The 20,611-nt window shown below is 42.1% G+C and overlaps 1 protein-coding gene across 1 annotated transcript; it reads left to right on the plus strand.

Moving 5' to 3' along the window:
- Positions 1-4,896: 4,896 nt before the first annotated feature.
- Positions 4,897-6,305, plus strand: LOC135038510 (putative nuclease HARBI1). The gene is made up of 3 exons (XM_063954660.1): positions 4,897-5,746; positions 5,830-6,202; positions 6,272-6,305. The coding sequence occupies exons 1-3, from the start codon at positions 4,927-4,929 to the stop codon at positions 6,303-6,305; spliced, it is 1,227 nt and encodes a 408-aa protein (XP_063810730.1). The 5' UTR covers positions 4,897-4,926.
- Positions 6,306-20,611: the final 14,306 nt, after the last annotated feature.

Below are 20,611 nucleotides of genomic sequence, written 5' to 3' on the forward strand. Positions count from 1 at the left end.
GAACTGATCGCACTGGAAGAGTAAGTCTCGAGCTACTCAGAAACTGCACAGAGAAGTCTTTTCACAATATTGCAAATCTTTCGTTCGCAATTTTGATAAGCTAAGATTCACTCCCAGTAGGCGGCGGCTTAGCGTGTGCAATGCTGCTAAAAGCAGCTTGCGAGCAAACAACTCGGAATGAGGGCCAAAGTGCTCAGTGCTGCGATCCAGAGTTCTGCTGTTTGAATCCTACATGTATCAGGTGAAATCTTCAGATAAATTCAGAATTTGACAGTTACTCTGGCTTGTCAAATATTACGGGTACAGAGTGAGTGAGTGCGTGTAAACTCTAAGGCAGTGGTTTTCAACCGCTGTGCCACGGCACAGTGGTGTGCCGCCAGCGGCTTTCAGATGTGCCGCCAGAGATGCGTTGCCATCATCACGCCGGTGAACTTTTGCAACGCAGTATGCCACATCGCCTTCCCGCCTGCCGCCAGGCAAGTGCTGCTCTTTGCTGCGGGTGTAGTACTGGTGACCGGCAGTCTCCTGACCGCCGGTCACCTTACCGACGCCGGGATCCCGGCGGGGAGAGGCGAGTGCAGCAAGCCCCTTGCGGGCTCGCTGCGCTCGCCACGCTGCGGGCTCGGTGGCGACCTGAGGTCGCCACGGGTTCTATTCCCACTCTATGGGTGTCGTGGACACCCACGAGTGGAAATAGTCCCTTTTGGTCGGCATGCTTTATTCATACACTGCAATCTAGATTCCAGTTTGAACACACCCCACCCAAATCTAACTCTCTCTGCACGTTATATCTGCCCCTCCTGCAGTGCACATGGGCCCTCATTCCGAGTTGATCGCTAAGATTCATCGCATCGCAAATGTACGAAAACTAAGTGTCTGCGCATGCGCAAAAGCGTAAATACGCATGCGCGAGTACATACGTACGACATTAGTGCAAAACTGCCAAATTTAAACCAACACGTAACTGGCAAACGAAAACGAGGAGTGGCGGAGGCGTGGCGGAGGCGAGACTTCGCAATGCTCCGACATGGGCGTGAAAGTGGGCGTACAGTGTGGGAGTATGCAACTCGCAATGGGCGTGTTTTTCGCAATTATACCTTGTCGCTGTTAAATCTAACATAGGAAACCGTAGCAACCTTCACGCAGCAGCCGAGTAGGTCTGCAGTTACTCTACATTTGCAAAGTACTGTTACCAAGTGTGTATGCAGTAATTAGCTGTTAATTGGAGAGCACATTCATCTGATGGCCAATTACTAGCTAATTACTGCGCAGATGAAAGTTAGCAAATAGCAATTGTCTGAACCCACATTACATGTTTATTCTACTCACATATAAATCACACACACTGCCAAATAAGGTTGTTTGTAGTGTTATTGTTGGTGTGTAAACATTTTTAATTTTTTTTTAAATGTTTGTAAGAATAACAAATACAAACAAGTGAAATAAAAATTTAAATGTAAAGCTGCAACATTTTTGCTAAAGAAACCGACAACCAAATAATGCAGCATACCCTTTCATTTTGTCAGAAATGTAACATTAATTTTGGTTTATAATATTTGACAATGTTTTAAATGATGTCCTGTTGATCAATACATAAATCTAAAAAGTGTTGTGTCAGTTTACTTAATATGGACATTAAAGTGTGGTGCAAAGCATACCTGTATTTGTTGGATGATGCAATTTTGTGGGAGAAATTGCAGATTGGTCCACAAGTGTCTATATGCTGACCTAATTTTTCGGGAACTAACATTTACCTAATGCATTACCTTGAATAAATAGCACAATTTTTAATTTTTTTTTTTTTATTAATGTAGTAAGATTTCACAACATGAAAACAACATGGCTACACGTGAGTCTCACAGGCAGAGATGGACCAAGCAGCAAGCATATGGCACTGACACAAATGATAGAGCAGAACTTAGTACTCTGCAAAAATCAGCTTCTGACTAAATTATAATTTGTAATCATAAATAATACATATTACACACCCTGCCACACAAACATTTTGACACAACTGAGAAAGAATTAGGATCCACCACACAAACACAACAATACATAGCACACTAGTAAGAGGAAGATGGCTCAGGTGTTTATACCCAAAAACTCACAGGCTACAATACCTCCAAACATAAATAATACATTTCACTAAGAGGGAGTTATCCATTCTGGCCACACAAGCCAACTCCAAAATAACATAGAGGCAACATCAAAAACATGGGTGCTGGCCATCTGGAGAGACATCACTTTCTTTTTTTTCTCCCCGCCTGAGGCTGTTCTTCTTGGCTTGGTCTGCGGAGCGACCTTCGTTGGGCCTGCCCAGTGGCCTGTTCTTCCTGGGCAGGGGCAGGGGAGGGAGCCGATGTGGGTGGCTCTCTGCCACTGTGGGCAAGGGAGACAGCGATGGCCTGGAGCCCTTGCAAGATGTTATTTGCAAGGCTTTGGAATGAGGAGGCAAGTTGTTCTTGGCCCTGCCTGATCTCTGCCAGACCTTGGCAGAGTTGAGCAACACCTTGCTCAACACTGGTTCGGTGCTCAGTGAGCCGGACAGCTATCTGGCTTACCTCCCGGAGGATCCCGTCTTGAAACGCATTTAGGCTCTCACCATACCTAGCGATTTCAAGCAGGATCTCCGGGATAGCAGAGGGTTGGGTGGGGGGGCCAGTAGGAACCTGCAGAGGTGGGATTTGTGTCCCCACACTGCCAGACCCACTAGGTCCCTCCACCTCAGCCTCAGCCACATAACCCTCCTGTGACTCAAACTGATCATCCCCCTGTGCTGTGTTTAGTGGCAAGCAAATAGAAGAATGTGTGGGAAAAGAGTACAATAAAAAATTAGATTTAAGTTTATAAATACTGTTTAAATTGCAGACAAATACATGTGTAAACTTACCTGGCAAGTCATGTCCCGTCAGGATCTCAGGCAGGTCCGTGTCCATATTAGACACCCCTTGGCCCTCCTCATAACTGACACAGGCCATCGCCATCTCCTCCAAGTCTGTAAACTCCACAGCGACAGATGGTCCTCCCCCTGTAGCCCTTGAGGCATTCCACTCCGCAGACCTCTTTGCCTTCAGGCGGGATTTGAAGTCGGCCCACCTACATATGTATTGTGAAAGAGGGGCAAAGTAGAGTATTATTATTTGTGTATGTAAATATCTAGGACACATGTTCTGCTTCTGTTTGCTATGCATAACATCACATGTCACTACATTTTTAAGACAACTTAGCACCGAAAAAGGACTGGCAAGATGCACTTACCGTCGTCTAACTTCCTGCGAGGTTCTGACGACAGAGCCAACTTCATTCACAGAATGTGTGATGTCCCTCCAGATGCGATCTTTTGTAGCAGCACCCATGTTTTTGGGGCCTCTATGTACTTTGGACATGGCTTGCGTGACCAAGACACGCAACTCCCTCTTAGTCAATGCTGGCTGTCTTTTCTTACGTCTGGAGGTAGCCTGTGAGGTTTCTTCCTGCTGCTCCTCACCATCTTCCTCCTCACTAGCAGCTTCTGTCTGTTGTGTTTGTGTGGCTAATGCTGATTCCTCCTCGGTTTGTCCAGTATGTGTGTGTGGCAGGGTATCCCCACTCAATTGTTGGGGCTCAGAAGCAGACATTTGCAGAGTACTAGGTCCTGCCTCTTCACAATCCGCAGAGGCGTATTCCAACATCCGTTTCTGGCACTCTAGGCATTTTTTCGCCAATGCCATCTGCTGCTCTGCAATGCGGGCCATCTCTGCTGCTATTTCCTCACGAGAAGCCATGTTTGCGATGACGTGTGTACGCCGAGGTGTGTGCTTATTTATACCTATGGGCGGGGCGTTCATTCACACAGGTGTACAGTGTTAATCTTGGTAATGATTGCACTGCTTATTTAAGGGCCTACTTTGCACGCTGTGAGTGTTGGTAGTTTGGAGTTTGTATTTGTCAGTTTGGAGTTTGTTGTGCTGTGCGTTAAGGTGCTATTGTGCTTTTCAGAGTGAGTAATTGTCAAGCATACATTTGTCCGTTTGTTCGCGTTTAGAATATAGACGGTATAGCATTATTTTTGCGAAAATCCGTTTGTGAGTATTCGTGCATTCGTCTTGTTCCTAATGTTTTTTACAAATTATATTTTTGAAGATTATTTGTAATTATTTTTTACACATATATATTTGGTTTCTCCATTTTTTAAACTAAACCTGTGCTTCAGTGTTGCTGTTGTGTGGACTAATGTTACTATGTTGATCTTACTGTAATTGTTGTTCTCTTGTAGGTGTATTTTTCTGGGTGAAGTAACCCCTTTTTGTTGTTTTCAAGGAGTGTGATTTAGAACTCAAATTTGACTGTTGTTTTCTTTGGAGCAGGTAAGTGCCCTTGGCCTGTGTTGGTGCCTGTTTGTGTTAATGGTCTCTATGTTGTTTTTAATGTCATTTTTGTTCTCTTGTAGGTGTATTTTTCTGGGTGAAGTAACCCCTTTTTGTTGTTTTCAAGGAGTGTGATTTAGAACTCAAATTTGACTGTTGTTTTCTTTGGAGCAGGTAAGTGCCCTTGGCCTGTGTTGGTGCCTGTTTGTGTTTGTTCAAAGTGTTTTGCTTATGTTTGTCTGCCATCTTGATAAGAAATGTTAAATTTATTTCAAGGATTGTTGTGCAAAGTAGTGCTGTTCTTGCCTGTACTAGCTACTAAAGGGATAACTTTGGTTGTTGTGTTGTAATGTTTTTTTTGCCTATTTTGCTTAATTTTTTTGAAGGTGTTTGTGATGTGTTTGATGCTCTGAGTATATTGTTTTTTTATATTTATATTAAAATGTTTTTAAAATATGTAGCTTTCTAACTTTTAAATTTTTTATACCCTTTTTGGTAACATTTTCATTTTGATCCGGAATTGAACACAGAAAATATGTCTTATGCTCCTGCAGTAAGTTGACACACCCTTTTTTTAAAAATGTTTTGTTGTATATTTTTTGAGGTTTGCTTTTGTCTTATTCAACATATCTGTTATATTTTTTTAAAGTGTGTGATGTCAGTGTTTATCGCAGCAGAAGCCCTACCTCCCCAACCCACGGCAGCACTCCCACCCCAACCGCCAGCCCCACAACCACAACCGGCTCCTCATCAACCAAGGCAACGGAGGCGTGCTAGGCCACCAATTTTCCAACCCCGTGTCCTACTTTTTGGGATGCCAGATGATGTTGTTGTGCGTAGATACAGGCTGCCACCACATCTAATCCTGGACACTCTCTCCATAATAGAGAGTGATCTGGAGTCTTCAATTCGGTATCCTACAGCAATACCACCATTGACACAATTCCTTGCTGTGTTACATTTTTTGGCTACAGGCTCTTATCAGCATGTGGTTGGAGACCTGGCTGGCATGTCGCAGGGCCAGTTCAGTAAGGTCCTGCGGCGTGTCTGCCAGGCTTTCCTAAAGCGTGTGAAGCAATTTATTGCTATGCCTTTGGATGTTGGTGCCCTAGATGTGGTGAAGCGGCAATTTGAGGAAGGTGGTAGTCGCTTCCCACATGTTATTGGGGTTGTGGATGGCACACATGTAGCTATTCAGCCACCAAGACATAATGAAGAAATTTTTAGAAACAGGAAACTGTTTCATTCTCTGAATGTAATGGTTGTTTGTGGGCCATCCCTCCAGATCCTTTCCCTGAATGCAAAGTTTCCCGGAAACTCCCATGATGCGTATGTCATTAGACAATCAGGGATATGGCACAGATTAAGATCAAGTCAACGAGCAGACATGTGGTTATTGGGTGAGTTGGCCCACTATGTTTGGCCTGAAATTACTAATTTATAAAAAATATACTCTTTCTAATTTGTTATTCTCATCAAACAGGAGACCGTGGATATCCTTGCACCCCCTGGCTCATGACTCCTTACCGTAATCCCAGGCCAGGACCACAGACGGCATTTAACTCCGCGCTTACTGCCACTAGGCAGCTGGTGGAGCGCACAATTGGGGTCCTTAAAGGCCGGTTTCGTGTGCTCCACCGCACTGGTGGCGACATCATGTATTCGCCGGAGATGGCAAGTAAACTAGTGGTCCTGTGCGCTATACTACACAACATCGCGGTAAGGAGTAGCGTAGAGCTTCCTCAGACAGAGGAATTGCCTGATGAGGAGCCAGGGGTTGTCCGACACTTCGGTGGGGGGAGTGTTACACGGAGGGGGAGCGAAGTCAGGGCAAGCATTGTTGCAGAATATTTCAGGTATAGTTTTTTTTTATTATTTTTTTATTCTTTTTTTTTCAAAATGTTTTTATTTTAATTTTCATTTAGAACATTTTCCAATACAATTTCAACAAAGCATTAAGTGGGATAATACTTAAGAGAACAATACAGTAGAAAATGATTGTAGTTCAAATTGTTATATCCAAAATATAAAATTTGTGTATTATCAAAATCTTTTACATTCAATCAAGAAGAGAAGAGTAAGGGAGAATTTATTCTTCCAAGGAGAGAGAGTATAGAGAAGAAGGAGAGAAGAAGAGAAGGAATAGAAGAGTAGGAAATGACAAATGGATGTTCGTATGATATAAAGGGAGGAAGGTGGGAAAGGGGTCACCTGTAGCCCCGTGATCAAGAAGAAGAGGGAGGGGGGGGGGGGGGAGAGGCACTAGGGAAATGGGCGTTAACTCAGTCGGATCGGAGGTTCGGATAGAAATACTGCAGTTTCATACCATAGAGTTGTATGAAAACAGTTATGAATCTGAGTTTTTGTTGAAATGTTTAAAGTGTCAATAAAAGAGTCCCAAATCTCAAAAAATTTCGCTATGCGTTGTTCTTTATGTAACGAAGTTTCCATCCAATCCATTTTGAATACATGAAAGAGTTTATCTTTAAACATTTGTAAGGAAGGGGGAGATGGATGTATCCATTGTTGTAATATACATTTTTTTGCCACAGCTGATAAAATCAACAGTAGCTTGAGACAACCCGGAGATATTCTAGAAGTGGTTGTCAATATTCCAAAAACGGCCCATTCAGGGGACAGTGGTAGAAAATTAACCAAGTCTGAAATGGCGAATTGTTTTATTTGAAGCCAGAATTTTTTGATATAAGTACAATCCCATAGACAGTGATAAAGAGTAGCTTCAGGTCGAGTGCATTTTGGACATGTTGAAGTGGAGGACATCCCCACTAACTGACAACGAGAAGGTGATAGGTATCCTCTATAAAAGATTTTAAAAAACATTTCCTGGTACATGATGGTTGGAAGGGTACGATTGGAATATAAAAGCGCTTTTAGAATGGTTGCTTCGCTAAGATCAGGAAAGTGTCTCTGCCATCTGGTGATGCCTGTGTCATAGTGGCCTTCATAATATGGTGTCCGCAATATTTTATAGAATCTTGAAATAGCTCCTTTAGTGTTAGATGTAGATCGAAGGGAGGTATCCAACTGGTTCCTCCAGTCCATAGGAGAAAGATAAGAGGTCACCTTTGAGACATAGTGCTGTGCTTGCAAAAAGGCTAAATTGTGAATTTTTAAGAAAGAAAATTTAGATTGAGCCTGAGAAAAAGTAAGAGTACGTTGTATGGTTGTATCAGTAAGTTGATGAATTGTGGTAAGCCCCTGTTGAGCCCACAAAGAAAAGGGGCTAGATGCCAAACCATGTTGAAAGTTTACATTGCCAAGCCAAGGAAGAAACAAAGAGTATGAGGCGTTTAGTTTCCATTTATTACGAATTGTATGCCAAACTGACCATGCTGACATTAAGAGAGGGTTATCTAGTACTCCTGCTGGTATGTCGGATTTATGGAGGTGTAAAAAACAAACTAAATCTATATTGGTTAGAAAGGACTGTTCTACTAAATAATTGGAATATAAATCAGAGTGTGAGATCCAATCCTTAATATGCCTGCATACAGCAGCATAGTTATAGATTTCCATATTTGGAAAATTAATACCTCCTTCTGATTTAGTTCTTTGTAGCAATCGGAGACTAAGGCGCGGTTTCATTTTTTTCCAAATAAATTGTCTGAAAGCTGCCTCAATTCTTTTGAGATCTATCTTGGTAAATACGAGTGGTAGAACCTGAATAGGATATAGCAGCTTCGGGAAGGTAATCATCTTTATAAGGTTGGCTCTACCTAGAAAGGATAATTTTAAATGTTGCCACCCGTCCAATTCTTTAAGAACTGTATCAATATTACTTTTAATATTCATGATATATAAATCATGGATATTTCTAGGGAGGCGAATTCCTAAATAAGAGATGTAAGTATCTGCCCATTTCAGATCACCAACCGATAATGTATTTCTACGAAAGGAGGCGCTTAGGGCCATGATGGTAGATTTGGAGTGATTTATGGTAAAACCTGATATCCTACCAAAATCTTCTAGTTTACAGAGAAGGGGCATTAAACATTCGTGTGGATTAGAGATAAACAAGAGAAGATCATCTGCAAAAGCAGCTATCTTGATTTCTGCATTGTCATAGGACATACCTCGGAAAAGGGGCCAGGATTGGAGTACTCTTAACAAAGGATCTAATGCAAGGTTAAAAAGTAAGGGGGATAAAGGGCATCCCTGTCGAGTTCCCCTAAACATTTGAATAGGATCACCCAAGAGTCCATTCATTAATAATTTTGTCTTGGGGGAGCTATATAAATATTTGAGTAAATTAATAAAGGAAGAACCAAACCCTCGTTGTTGTAATATGGCATATAAATGTGGCCATAAAACTTTATCAAAAGCTTTTTCGGCATCTAAACTCAACAATATGTTAGTGGAGTGGTCTTGAGTTGTTGAGGAATATAAAGCCGCTATTGCCATACGGACATTGCGAACCATGTTCCTGCCATGAGTAAATCCAGATTGGTGGGGTGTCAGGAGAGAAGGAAGGATTGTTTGTAGGCGAGAAGCCAGAATTTTAGAAAGAATTTTGTAATCCTGATTCAGGAGAGTAATGGGTCTATATGAGGCTACTAAATCAGGATTTTTATTGGGTTTCAATAATAATATGGTATAGGAATCATTAAATGTAGGATAGTTGAGTTTTCCCTCCTGAATCTGTTTAAAAACATGAGTCATGGAAGGAATAATATCATCTTTTAGTATCTTATAATAGTTCCCATTAAATCCATCAGGGCCCGGTGACTTGTTGAGATGTAGACTATCAATGGCAAACCTAACATCCTCCTCTGTTATGTCACTAGAGAGGAATTCTTTCTGTTGAGTTGTTAAATATGGTAAATTGGCTTCTTTAAAAAAGGATTCTGACAAAAGGGGGTCAATTGGTGCGTCTTCATAAAGAGAAGTAAAGTATGAATGAAATATACTGTTAATGTCAGCAGGTTTAGCGGCCATTGCATTAGAGCTTGGATCTAGGATTTTTATAATGAATTGTTTCTTCCGTTGTCGACCTGCCATGTAGGCCAAAATTTTCCCCGATTTACCCCCCCAGCGGTAATAAGTATTTTTAGAATAGTCCAATTTAATTTGAGCTTCCTTTAAAAGGAAAGATTCCAAAATTTGTTTATGATGTAGATAATTAGATTTATTATCTGCTGTTGAAAATCGCAAATAATAACGGTACGCTTCCTTTAGTCTATTTTTCAAAGAAAGTAATGTTTCTCTATGGGTCCGGTTACGTTTGGCTATGTAAGATATCACATGTCCTCTCATCACCGCCTTTGAGGCCTCCCAGAATAAGACAGGATCGTTCCAATGTTCTAAGTTATCGTCTACGTATTCCCTCCACTTGGTTTTCAAATACAATTGAAAATCGTCATTTTGGGAGAGGAAAGATGGGAAGCGCCAAAGGCGCGAGGAGTGCCAAGGAGTATGTCTAGTTAGGTCAAAAAGTATGGGGGCATGATCCGATATAATGATAGGGTCTATTATAGTATTACAGACTCGCTGGAATAGAGTATCCGCTACCAGTATATAGTCTATTCTGGTAAATACATCATGAACCTTAGAATGAAATGTGAAGTCTTTGCAAGAGGGATTATGCAGTCTCCACTGATCAACCACATCATGGTTGGAACAGAGAAAATCAATCCCACTTACACGATTGGAAGGGATGGGGGATGCATGGGCGGAGTGATCCAATAGGGGATTATGTAAGCAATTAAAATCGCCACCAATTATTAAATTAGGGTTATCATATTTCATAAGAAGATTTGATATTTTTTTATAAAAGGTTAAATTAGACGTGTTGGGAGCATAAATATTTAGAATCGTAAATTTCTCACCATGAACTGAAAGATGTACCAGCAAGAATCTCCCCTCCTTATCAGCTACTACATTATCAATAGTATATTGAAGATGTTTACTAAATAAAATCGCCACACCACGTTTCTTTTTATCGAAAGAGGCTGAGACACATTCCTGAATCCATGCCGCTTTGAGGGTCGTATGGGGACCACGCAACCAGTGCGTCTCCTGTAATAAAGTGATATCGGGGGTTAATCGTTTGAGATGAGATAGTACCCGTCGTCGTTTACATATGGAGTTCAATCCTGCTACATTCCATGACAGAAATCGGATAGAAGTCGATGATAGTTGGGGGGCTAAATTGGAAATGTCAGCATGGGCCGTCATCCAATTCCACACCTACCAAAGGAGAATGTAAACAGTGTATCTTTGATTCGGGTGCCCGTCACATCCCAGCGAGTGCGACCGGCGTTCTGAATGTAAGTTGAGGATAGTAACTGCATGGGGAGAATGGAAAGGGGCCACAGGCGATTCAGGAGAATGGGAGAGAGGGATGAAGAAGAAGATAAGAAAGAAAATAAGGAGCACCAAAAATAACATATGAATAAACTGTAATGCATCATAAACATAGTAAGCATATGATTACTGCAATAATTCCGGCAATGTATTAATAATAGATTAACCCCTATTTCACAAAAAGGGTAAGAAGCTACCATTTTGCCGGGAGTCCCGGATAAATCGTAAATAGTCGAGATGATAATCCATCAATTCATCCATTTGGAGGTGGATTTTCAGAGGAACCTTGTAATGGAATCTTTAGGTGATCTCTAGCTTGGTCAGGATTATCAAAAGTAAGGGTCCTCCCATCGGTGAAGACCCGCAGTTTAGCTGGGTAGAGGAGGGCAAATTTAACATTTTCAGTGAACAAATGTTTGCATATTGGGGTGAATTCTTTTCTCCTCTGAGCCACAGAGGCCGAAAAGTCTTGAAATATCAGCACTTTAAAGTTTCGTACCTCAAGAGTGCGTTTTTTCCTGTACGCCATAAGTATGTTCTCTTTATCTCTAAAATTAAGAAATTTGGCAATAACAGGACGGGGGCGTGTTTGGGATGAAGGGGGGCCTCTATCAGGGCCAATTCGATGTGCCCTTTCAATAATCACTGTTCCCGAAGTACTAGGAACATTAAGGATTTGAATTATATCAACACTGAGTAAATCGAAAAGATCTGAACCTGATATTGATTCTGGGATTCCTATAAATCTGAGATTGCTCCGCCTATCTCTGTTTTCAAGTTCATCAATCTTTGAGGTTAGGAAAGCTATTTGTTGATAGTGGGAATCATCAGAGTTTTGCAGAGATACAATAGCATCTTCTGCCGTACTAACACGTTGTTCCACTTCCACTAATCGTTTGGTATGTGATTCTAAATGGGACAGGACCGTATTCAAACTTGTTTGAATTGCGTCTAACTTTTTCTCCAGAGTTGGGTTTAAAGGTATGGAGCTCTCCACGGGGAGAGAGGGTATAATGGGTGAGGAGGAAAGATCTTGAGAGGCTGAGGGAGGTGAGCGGCTGGGTTGGGGAGCATTTACCTTTTCCCTAACAGAAGGGGTTTTGGATTGAGATTTCCCGTTCCTGACCATAGTATCAGTTGGATATTTGTCTACAAACTTGTCCATACTACGGGACAATAACCAGATTAGCTAGAGATCCTGTACCACCTATGGATGTAAATCTTTGAGGTAACTACATAACTATAAATATATCTAGAATCAATTCGGTGGGAATTAAATCTCTAAAACAATATCCAACGAGACTTACACCAATATATAATTGGAAGTAGATATAGTGTATAGAGAATTATGATCTTAGAATTAACGTAATTTGTATTGAATACCAGTAACGTGGAGTATATAAGTTATCCACAACCCACGTCTCTTTTGCGGGAAGTTAAGTGATGTATAGTGGTAACGTCTATCCTCTGTGATCAGTGCTATTTATCGTGTTGGGAGAATAGCATATAGCACATATGACTAGAAGTTATAATAATGACTACTTCCCTAGTTAACCGTAACCTAAACAATATAGATATGAAACAGTATAGCATATAAACATGTCACTCTGTGCAGAATTTTAGTCAGAGGCTTTTGTCACCACTTTAACCTTTGTTATGATAAATTATTTTGAAACAAGCTCTTTGCAATCACCAATCACAGTATGCTTTCTAATATATGCCAGATTGGATGGATAATGCTGGCTTTTATGATTGAACACCACCAGATGGCAGTATTTGCTTTCTGTAGCAAGGTTGAGTGACGTACTATTAATTTATGGCATAGTTAGCTGCAATATAGCTTGAGAAAATTTGCAATAGTATACTTATTACATACAGTGGTTTTACATTCACATTAAACCATAAGTTCCTTGGGTTAAAGCATGTTTTGTCTTGAGGTATAGAGTAGAGATAAGAATATATAGAAGAGAAGAGGGTTTGTAGTAGAGAGAAAGTGAAAGAGAGAGATGGGTAATTAATACCAGATTAGTCAATTCGCGGTTATTAGAGGCAGTATCGCTCCGTCCGTTACCGGCTCTGGTCTCGACGATCCCGATGGGTGATCGATGGGTAGAGGAGATCAAAAAGAAACTCTGCAGCAAAGGGTGGGATCCGTCCTCCCAGGGCTGCAATCCCAATACCAGGACAGGAGATCTCCGCACAGAGGTCTGAGTCCACCGCAATCAGGGTTCGATGACCGGCAGCGGCCGCAGGCCCGTCTTCCACAAGTCGCCACCGGGGCTCTCAGCAGCAGACCCTCCTCCGATATCTGGGTAACAGCAGGGGTGGGCAGTACGCCGATCAGTTTCAGTCCACACAATCGCCAATCCAGTAGGCAGCCCCGCCAGCACTCCACATACCACACCAGCAGGTAAGTTCAGCGGGTAGTCGGTCAAAGCTGTGTTTTTGGGAGGAATGCCCGTTGCTACCGGAGCACCGCTGCGTCGTCTTCATACAGGGGAATATGAGGCATGCATCCGATACGTCTCTGAGGTCTTGTGCAGGGCTGAGTGATCCTCCGTCCCCTCTCTTCGCCCGACAGCAGTGGGTCGTATAGCCGCCACTAAGGTTACGGGGAGTGGGCTCCAAGGGCCGTCGTCTCCGGCAGTGCCCGCTAGACTGCGCCAGCCAATTAGGTCCCGGTCACTGCTTACTCGGCTCCGCTACTGAACGGGGGGTAGTCTCAGGATTCCACTACTTTCCCCGATATTTTGTCAGGGTCTCTCTCAAGGCAGCTCAGAGCCACATCCAACAATGGCTGTACCTCGCCACGAGGCACGTAGAGGCGCCGTCTGTGTGGGCCGAATTCCGGTGGAAATATTTCTCCGCTGTCTCCAATATATGGCTTGTTGCGTACAGCCAGTCCTCCCACGGCTCTCAGTGTGGATTATATTTGTTAATCAGCCGTTTCAAGGAAGGATGGTGGAGGATTTTGTACAGGGGAGACGGAGAGAGGACTAAAACGCGGCCATCTCGATGCTCCGCCCACCGGAAGTCCCCTTATTTTTTTATTCTAACACAAAAAACACAGTATGCTTATGTTCATTTTTTAATGTTGTATTTTTTTAAGCTATTGTAAGGTCATTGTGTAATTATTTTGGTGTGTGTGTTTTTTTTTTTTTTTAAATATCCGTAAACAGGTTAAGCTTACAATGTGTTATTTGCAAATATAATAATGTTATGTTGCTAAATAGTGTCCTTATTTGTTTTCTTACCTAAAAACATGTTTTTTAAAACAAACACACAAACAAATGAAAATGAATGTTGACCACTTTGTGACTGTCCAGCTGAATGATCACACAAACTGTGGTGAGTACACAGATCTTTTTTGAAATTTAAACTAAACTGTGTGTGTGTCTGTGTCTGTGTTGGTGTTGTCTTTTATTTTTATTTTTTTATTCCTTCTGCGACAGCGTATTTCCGCTCGTGCGATTTAACACTCTGCTCTTCCCAGCATTGCAAAGATCAATAAAGTTATTAGAAATGACAGCATAGATTTTGGACCAATCACATGCTAACAGACACTATAAATATATGCCCAAATAAGGAAAACGCCATTGCCATGATGCGTGCGGCACCTTTCACCAGGCGGGAGCTCCGCGTCCTGGTTGCGGTGATGGACCGCCGCGTAGGCCGCGTTGGGCGCTTCATCCCAAATCGGGTTAAGCGCGAGGCCTACGCGGAGGTCCGCCACCTACTGCGGTCTCGCGTCCGCAGCAGGCGGACAATAATCCAGCTAGAGAGGAGATGGAGTGATCTCCGCAGGAGGACTCCAGAACTGTTGGCGGAGATCCGCCAGCAAATCAGGGAAATGCATGCACGCAGTAAGTTACATTACATAAGATTATTAGCATAAAATTTGCAAATTTACACTAAGTGGTAGGCTAATAGCAACACTGAGTGAACAAATTTAAAAAATAGGACAGTGTGTGTGGTTAGGGCAAACAGTACTGACTGTGTCAAAGTGTTACCAAACAAGTGCATGTTGTACAGAATGAATACCCAGGCAGGAAACTGTACACAAAAACTTGATCAGTGGTGTCTATATAATAAGGTGGCTTGAATAGTGATCTGGTGATGTTGCCTAGACCAATCAATATGACTCAATGGAATAGATTAAGGAATGAGCGTCCAAATATTTTTGTTGAAACATTTTGGTTGGTGGGGCCAACATGAAGAGGATTGTAAAATGTGTTGTTTAAATAAAAAAAAAAAATGTGTTTTTTACATGGAACAGAACAGTGTAATTTACAAATGTTTAGTATGTTATTTAACATGCAAATAAAATTTACCAACAAATATCATTCTAGGACGACCACAACGGCAAAGACAGCCAGTGAGCCCACATCAGGCAGCTTCTCAGCCCCCTTCCCCTTCTCACTCCCCCTCCACTTCCCAGTCCCCCTCCCCTTCTCACTCCCCCTCCACTTCCCAGTCCCCCTCCCCTTCTCACTCCCCCTCCACTTCCCAATCCCCCTCAGCTTCCCACTCCCCCTCAGCTTCCCAGTCCCCCTCAGCTTCCCAGGCACCCTCAGCTTCCCAGGCCCACTCCCCTTTCCACTCCCCTTCTCAGCCCACCTCTCATTCTCTTTCTGTGACCCCTTCTCCTCCTTCCCAGTCCCCTTCTCCTTCTACTTCCAACTCCCCTTCTCAGCCCCCCTCACCCTCTATTGGCCTAACATTCTCTCCGCCCCCCTCGCCCTCTCAATCAGACCCACCCTCAGAAATTAGTTTCCCAAACCCTCCTCCTTACCCCATCTCTCCTCCTTCCCCAAACCCTGCTCCTTCACCCATCCAGCCTCCTTCCCCCATCCCTCCTCCTTCACCAATCCCTCCTCCTTCCCCCATCCAGCTGCCTTCACCACCCACAGAATGGGCAGAAGAAGCCCCTGATGGGGTCAGTGATGACACTAATGTTGCTGAGGAAAGTAAGTGTTTTTACATTTCAGTTCAAAATATGACCTACTTACACTTACAATGTACAAACATGCACTGTTGTACTGTTTTAAGTCAGCTAGCAAGGTACACATTTTCATTAATTATTGATGGTGTGCATGTTGCATTGATATTTTTTAGAGTATCATTATATGTAGTGTTTATGTGTGCAATGTGTTGTGTGTCCACTCTAGGTCGACACTAATTAGTTTGACAGGGTTGCCAGGACTACATAGTTTAATATGTGTTTATTTTTAACAAAAACATTTATAGCTGAGTGCAGTTTAGTATGTTGTTAGTCTTTAACACTTGTGCCTCTCTATTCATAATGTTTGCACTTTCAAAACACATGCTTCACTTTGTTAGCAAGCAGAACAACACAATGATTTGTGGTGTTAAAGTTACACTCACAAAATGCTAATTTGTAACAATTAAACCTGTTTTTCCTTATTTTGGAAACTGGATTTACATGGATTGTGGGCATGCTAGGATATGTAGTCCTTCTGAAGATGTTGATATGCAGTGTGATCATGCAGGACCAAACCTCCTTAAATTTAATTCACTTCAGTCCAGATGTGAATGAATGGCAACATGGTGTTACATTTACTAAGATGGTAGTTATCTTTAACATGGGATGTTGACCATAGCAAGCAATAATATTATAAATTAAATTGTTATGCCCACTTTTACAAGATAACATGTTTAATTTGTTTGTTTGCTATGGTCTACTTCCCATCTTAAATTGAACTCCCGTAGTAGAAAATGGACAACATGGTGTGGTTCACTTTCTAGTTTAAAAAAAAAACATTGCTGAGCAGGATTGTGTATTATGCTACTGATTTATCCTTAAAGCAGCCATGATGTAGTCACTTAGGCATTAAAGCAGGCCTGTCCAAACTGCGGCCCTCATGCTGGAGAAAAAATACACATCCCAGCATGCCCTGACACAGATTTTGCATTATCTGACCACAAAACTGGGAAAAGGCATGCTGGGAGATGTAGTTTCACAACAGCTGGAGGCCAGCAGTTTTGACATGCCTGCATTTAAGTGTGCTTTGTGCCTTTCTTGGATAATAAGTAATGTAATTCAGTTATTAATGTTTCTGTTGTTCTTAATTTCAGATGTTGCAGTTGGAGATCCTACAAGTTTAGGAGGCATTATTGCCAGAATGCGACAACACCTGCATGGTGTTGTCATGTGTCTGGATGAATTGCAAAAATTTGCTTGATTTTGTTTGTTTTTTAAAAAAAAATAATGTTTTTAAAAATAAAAAAAATAAAAAAAAAATGATTCAAGTTAACCGGGTGTTGTGCTTATTAATGCAAAAAAGGATCAGCAGAATGGCAGGCAGAAATAGTTTACATTAAACATTACTCACATGTAACGTAAGTTTAGAATTAAAAAATGAGTTAGGAGATTATTGTGTTAATAAACATGTAAACACCTTCATTCACAAACAACATCTTTTAAAAAAGATATACAAATTTTTAAAATATAATAGTTTTTAAAAAAAACACTTTTACATGTTGATGGACAATTATGGCAACAAAGTGTTAATCTGTTTTTTTGGCCTGACTTAATTGTTTCGGAACATTATCAATCATTACACTAATTGGATTCGTAATTGACAAGGGCTTGTGTACTTTAAAATGAAAGGGGTAATTTCACTTAATCGCAAAATAAAAAAAAAAAAAGGCGTTTTACCTTAAAAGTGTGTAATTTGTAGGAAAAATGAGTAAATCTACTAAAAGTTAGTATTTTTACAATGAAATATGTGTTTTTGCGAAGGCTTCGCAATGCTGCGATGGTTTCGCATTACTGCGATGTCATTTGGCGTACGCCCACTTTGTGTAATACTGCGTACGAATGTGCAAAAATACGTTGGGGGCGGATGTTCGCAAATTTACTACACTAACGCAACTTTGCAAATATGTTGTGCGACCGAAAAAATGAGCGATCAACTCGGAATGAGGGCCATGGTTTTGCCCAACTGCTAACAAAATTGTTGCTGCGATCAACTCGGAATGACCACCAAGGGGGGTAATTCTGAGTTGATCGCAGCAGGAATTTTGTTAGCAGTTGGGCAAAACCATGTGCACTGCAGGAAGGGCAGATATAACATGTGCAGAGAGAGTTAGATTTGGGTGGGGTGTGTTCAATCTGCAATCTAAATTGCAGTGTAAAAATAAAGCAGCCAGTATTTACTCTGCACAGAAACAAAATAACCCACCCAAATCTAACTCTCTCTGCAAATGTTATATCTGCCCCCCCTGCAGTGCACATGGTTTTGCCCAACTGCTAAAAAATGTCCTGCTGCGATTCAACTTGGAATTACCCCCAATATCGTCTAGTGTGTACAGGCCGTTAGTCTAACAAACTTTCCTAAAAGAGTCCTATCCAATTACATCCCCACTGTACATGCATATCCTCACGTATTTTCTCTTTCTTCACCATATCATACAGCCCATCAAGAACCTTTGCAATCTGGTGGATAATTATGCAATAAATAACATCTATCCTTGTGTATCAATGCCTATTTCATTATAGATTGTAAGCTTGCGAGCAGGGCCTTCCTACCTCTATGACTATATGTTATTACCCAGTTTTGTTTTATCACTGTTGTTTCCAACTATAAATGGCGACGGAATTTGATGCCCTATATAAGAAACTGTTAATAAATAAATAAATATGCTTCTGGTACTCACTGCCAAATACATGCATCTGAAAACTTTGGTCCATCTGGCACTTCTGAGAAATGGCCTAACTGAGCAGTGCTGCTCTGCCACACGCCAAATAGAGTCAGGGGCTGGCTAAGCAGCTCCGCCTCCCAGGCTCTCTGCTCAGCTGACCAGCATACAGAGATATGGCCACGCCCCATGAGTCTCAGCCACGCCCTGTAATTTATAGCCACGCCCCACTAAACTGGCTATTTTAGTGCCCCAGTCTGTCCCTGCTTTAGTGTCAGCTCAGGGACATGTGCACAGGAGATCTTACGATAATAACGATATCCTGTGCATGTGCAGTGGGGCCGGCCGGGCAGGGGGGCACAGCGCATCGTGACTAAAGGCCCGTACACACTGGTCGATATATCGGCCGTTCTCTTGAACGGCCGATATATCGCGGGACCGTCGGCCAGTGTGTACGGCCGATACGTCTGTGAACTCCTGTCGTTCACAGACGTATCGCGTCGGCCGCGCAGCACAGCCGACGGCCAATATATCTACTGATATATTGGTGCGTCGCTGTGTGTGTACGGGGCGGTCGGCTGACCGCCCGTACACATGCTGCGGCTGCCGTTGGTGATTGACAGCTGTACATGCCCGGCCAGTTCATGACGTCAATCCCCGACGGATCGGGCAGTGTGTATGCTCAACACACTGCCCGATCTGTGCATAGCTATATCTGCAGAGCAATTGATCTGCAGATATATCTATTAGTGTGTACCCACCTTAAGCTGATGCACTGTGATCTCAGACGGACATCGCCAGAGAGGGATGTCTTGACTCCCCTGCTTCAGCAGACAAGATGATCATACATCTTGTCGATGTCCATTCCTGCTTTGCCTCGCAGGAAGTGTTATAGCAGCACGATCCGTGCCGCTATAATACATCTGCTCCGAGTTTGGGAACCACTGGTTTACACCATCCTCAGATGACGTATACGGCTTTAAGCCTATGGAGGCTTTACTCACATGCGCAGTGTCAGATTCCCCCGGAGGGGTCTTTCCCAAATGTGACTCCACCGATATGCTGGGTAAGTAACTTGCGGGGACAGTGGTTATCGCTACTGCTGCTCCTGTGCGTTAAGTTCAGTACATAGCGGGGATATTTTCAGTTAAATAAAAATATCTGTCTCAATACTGATTGTTAATAATCGCAGCAGTGCCACAATTCATATACAGGTCCCTTAGTATTGGGAATTCCAATACTTTTGTACTTTACTTAACACAAGAATAAACTCCAGAGTCTTATGGAGCTCGGAACAAGCATCACTTGTTCTACAATTTTACATCAATCACATGCACAATTCTCAAATTCCTCATGTACTGCATACCATGCTTATGATATCTAGGGGGCATTACACAGAGACAGTAATAATTACGAGGGCATTTCCGTGTTAGTGGTTTGCTCCCTCATTCCCCGCAGAAAGGCCGAGGCTTAGGCTGGTTGCACACCAGACCAGAACTTTCCTCCAACCACCCAACTAACCAACCGCCCAACTTATACTTTCATAATATACTTTTTGTACCCTCAAGGATCATTATATGCTGGGAAGAGCACTACAGGCTCAACACAACCTTACAATAATATAATAACTACATTTCAATATATAACAGTAACATATACTGTACAATAAACACAGTGCCCATCTACACTCACTATACTGTAAGTGAGGAAAATAATGATTTGTAATATTATTATTATTTTTCTTGCAGAAAATTATTGAATAACTATAATAATCTAAACTGAGCATTATATTAGGAGAAAAACAGAAAAGCTTAAATTAATAAAGGTGGTGGTCCTATAATACCACCAGTGGTCATAGTTTAGTGTTGTCTGGGGCAGATGGCAAATCTGGCATGTGGGCATGCACCTTCATATGCACAAGGCAGAAAACATAGATGGATTTAAGTAACAACCTTGAAATCATAGGGCTATGATAAATAAAACTGGGAAATAGGCCTCCAGTTCTATCATCCATTTACGTAAATTCTGTTAAAGTGAGCATGAAATACATCAGCAACAGCAGCACAGGAAAAAATATTCATATTATCAATAGTTTTTTTTTTTAGTTACATTTACACATAACTTTGACAAGTTCACTGCCACAAACACAATATGACCCATATCGTTCTGTTCAGAACTGCAAGGCAATCTGCCAACTGATCTATAGATTGGAGTATGCACAAACCATCTTGTGCATAGACACTTCCCAATCCGCCGCCCGCCCGATATGTCAGACCCAT

Source organism: Pseudophryne corroboree, chromosome 1, assembly GCF_028390025.1.
Source record: "Pseudophryne corroboree isolate aPseCor3 chromosome 1, aPseCor3.hap2, whole genome shotgun sequence".
Lineage (NCBI taxonomy): Eukaryota > Metazoa > Chordata > Amphibia > Anura > Myobatrachidae > Pseudophryne > Pseudophryne corroboree.

Bases quoted from the DNA above. Each gene is read 5' to 3' on its own strand.
- LOC135038510 (XM_063954660.1), top strand. From the start codon at position 4,927: ATGTTTTGTTGTATATTTTTTGAGGTTTGCTTTTGTCTTATTCAACAT. The intron at 5,747-5,829 runs GTGAGTTGGCCC...CTCATCAAACAG, and splicing joins AGCAGACATGTGGTTATTGG to GAGACCGTGGATATCCTTGC. The intron at 6,203-6,271 runs GTATAGTTTTTT...ATTTTCATTTAG, and splicing joins ATTGTTGCAGAATATTTCAG to AACATTTTCCAATACAATTT.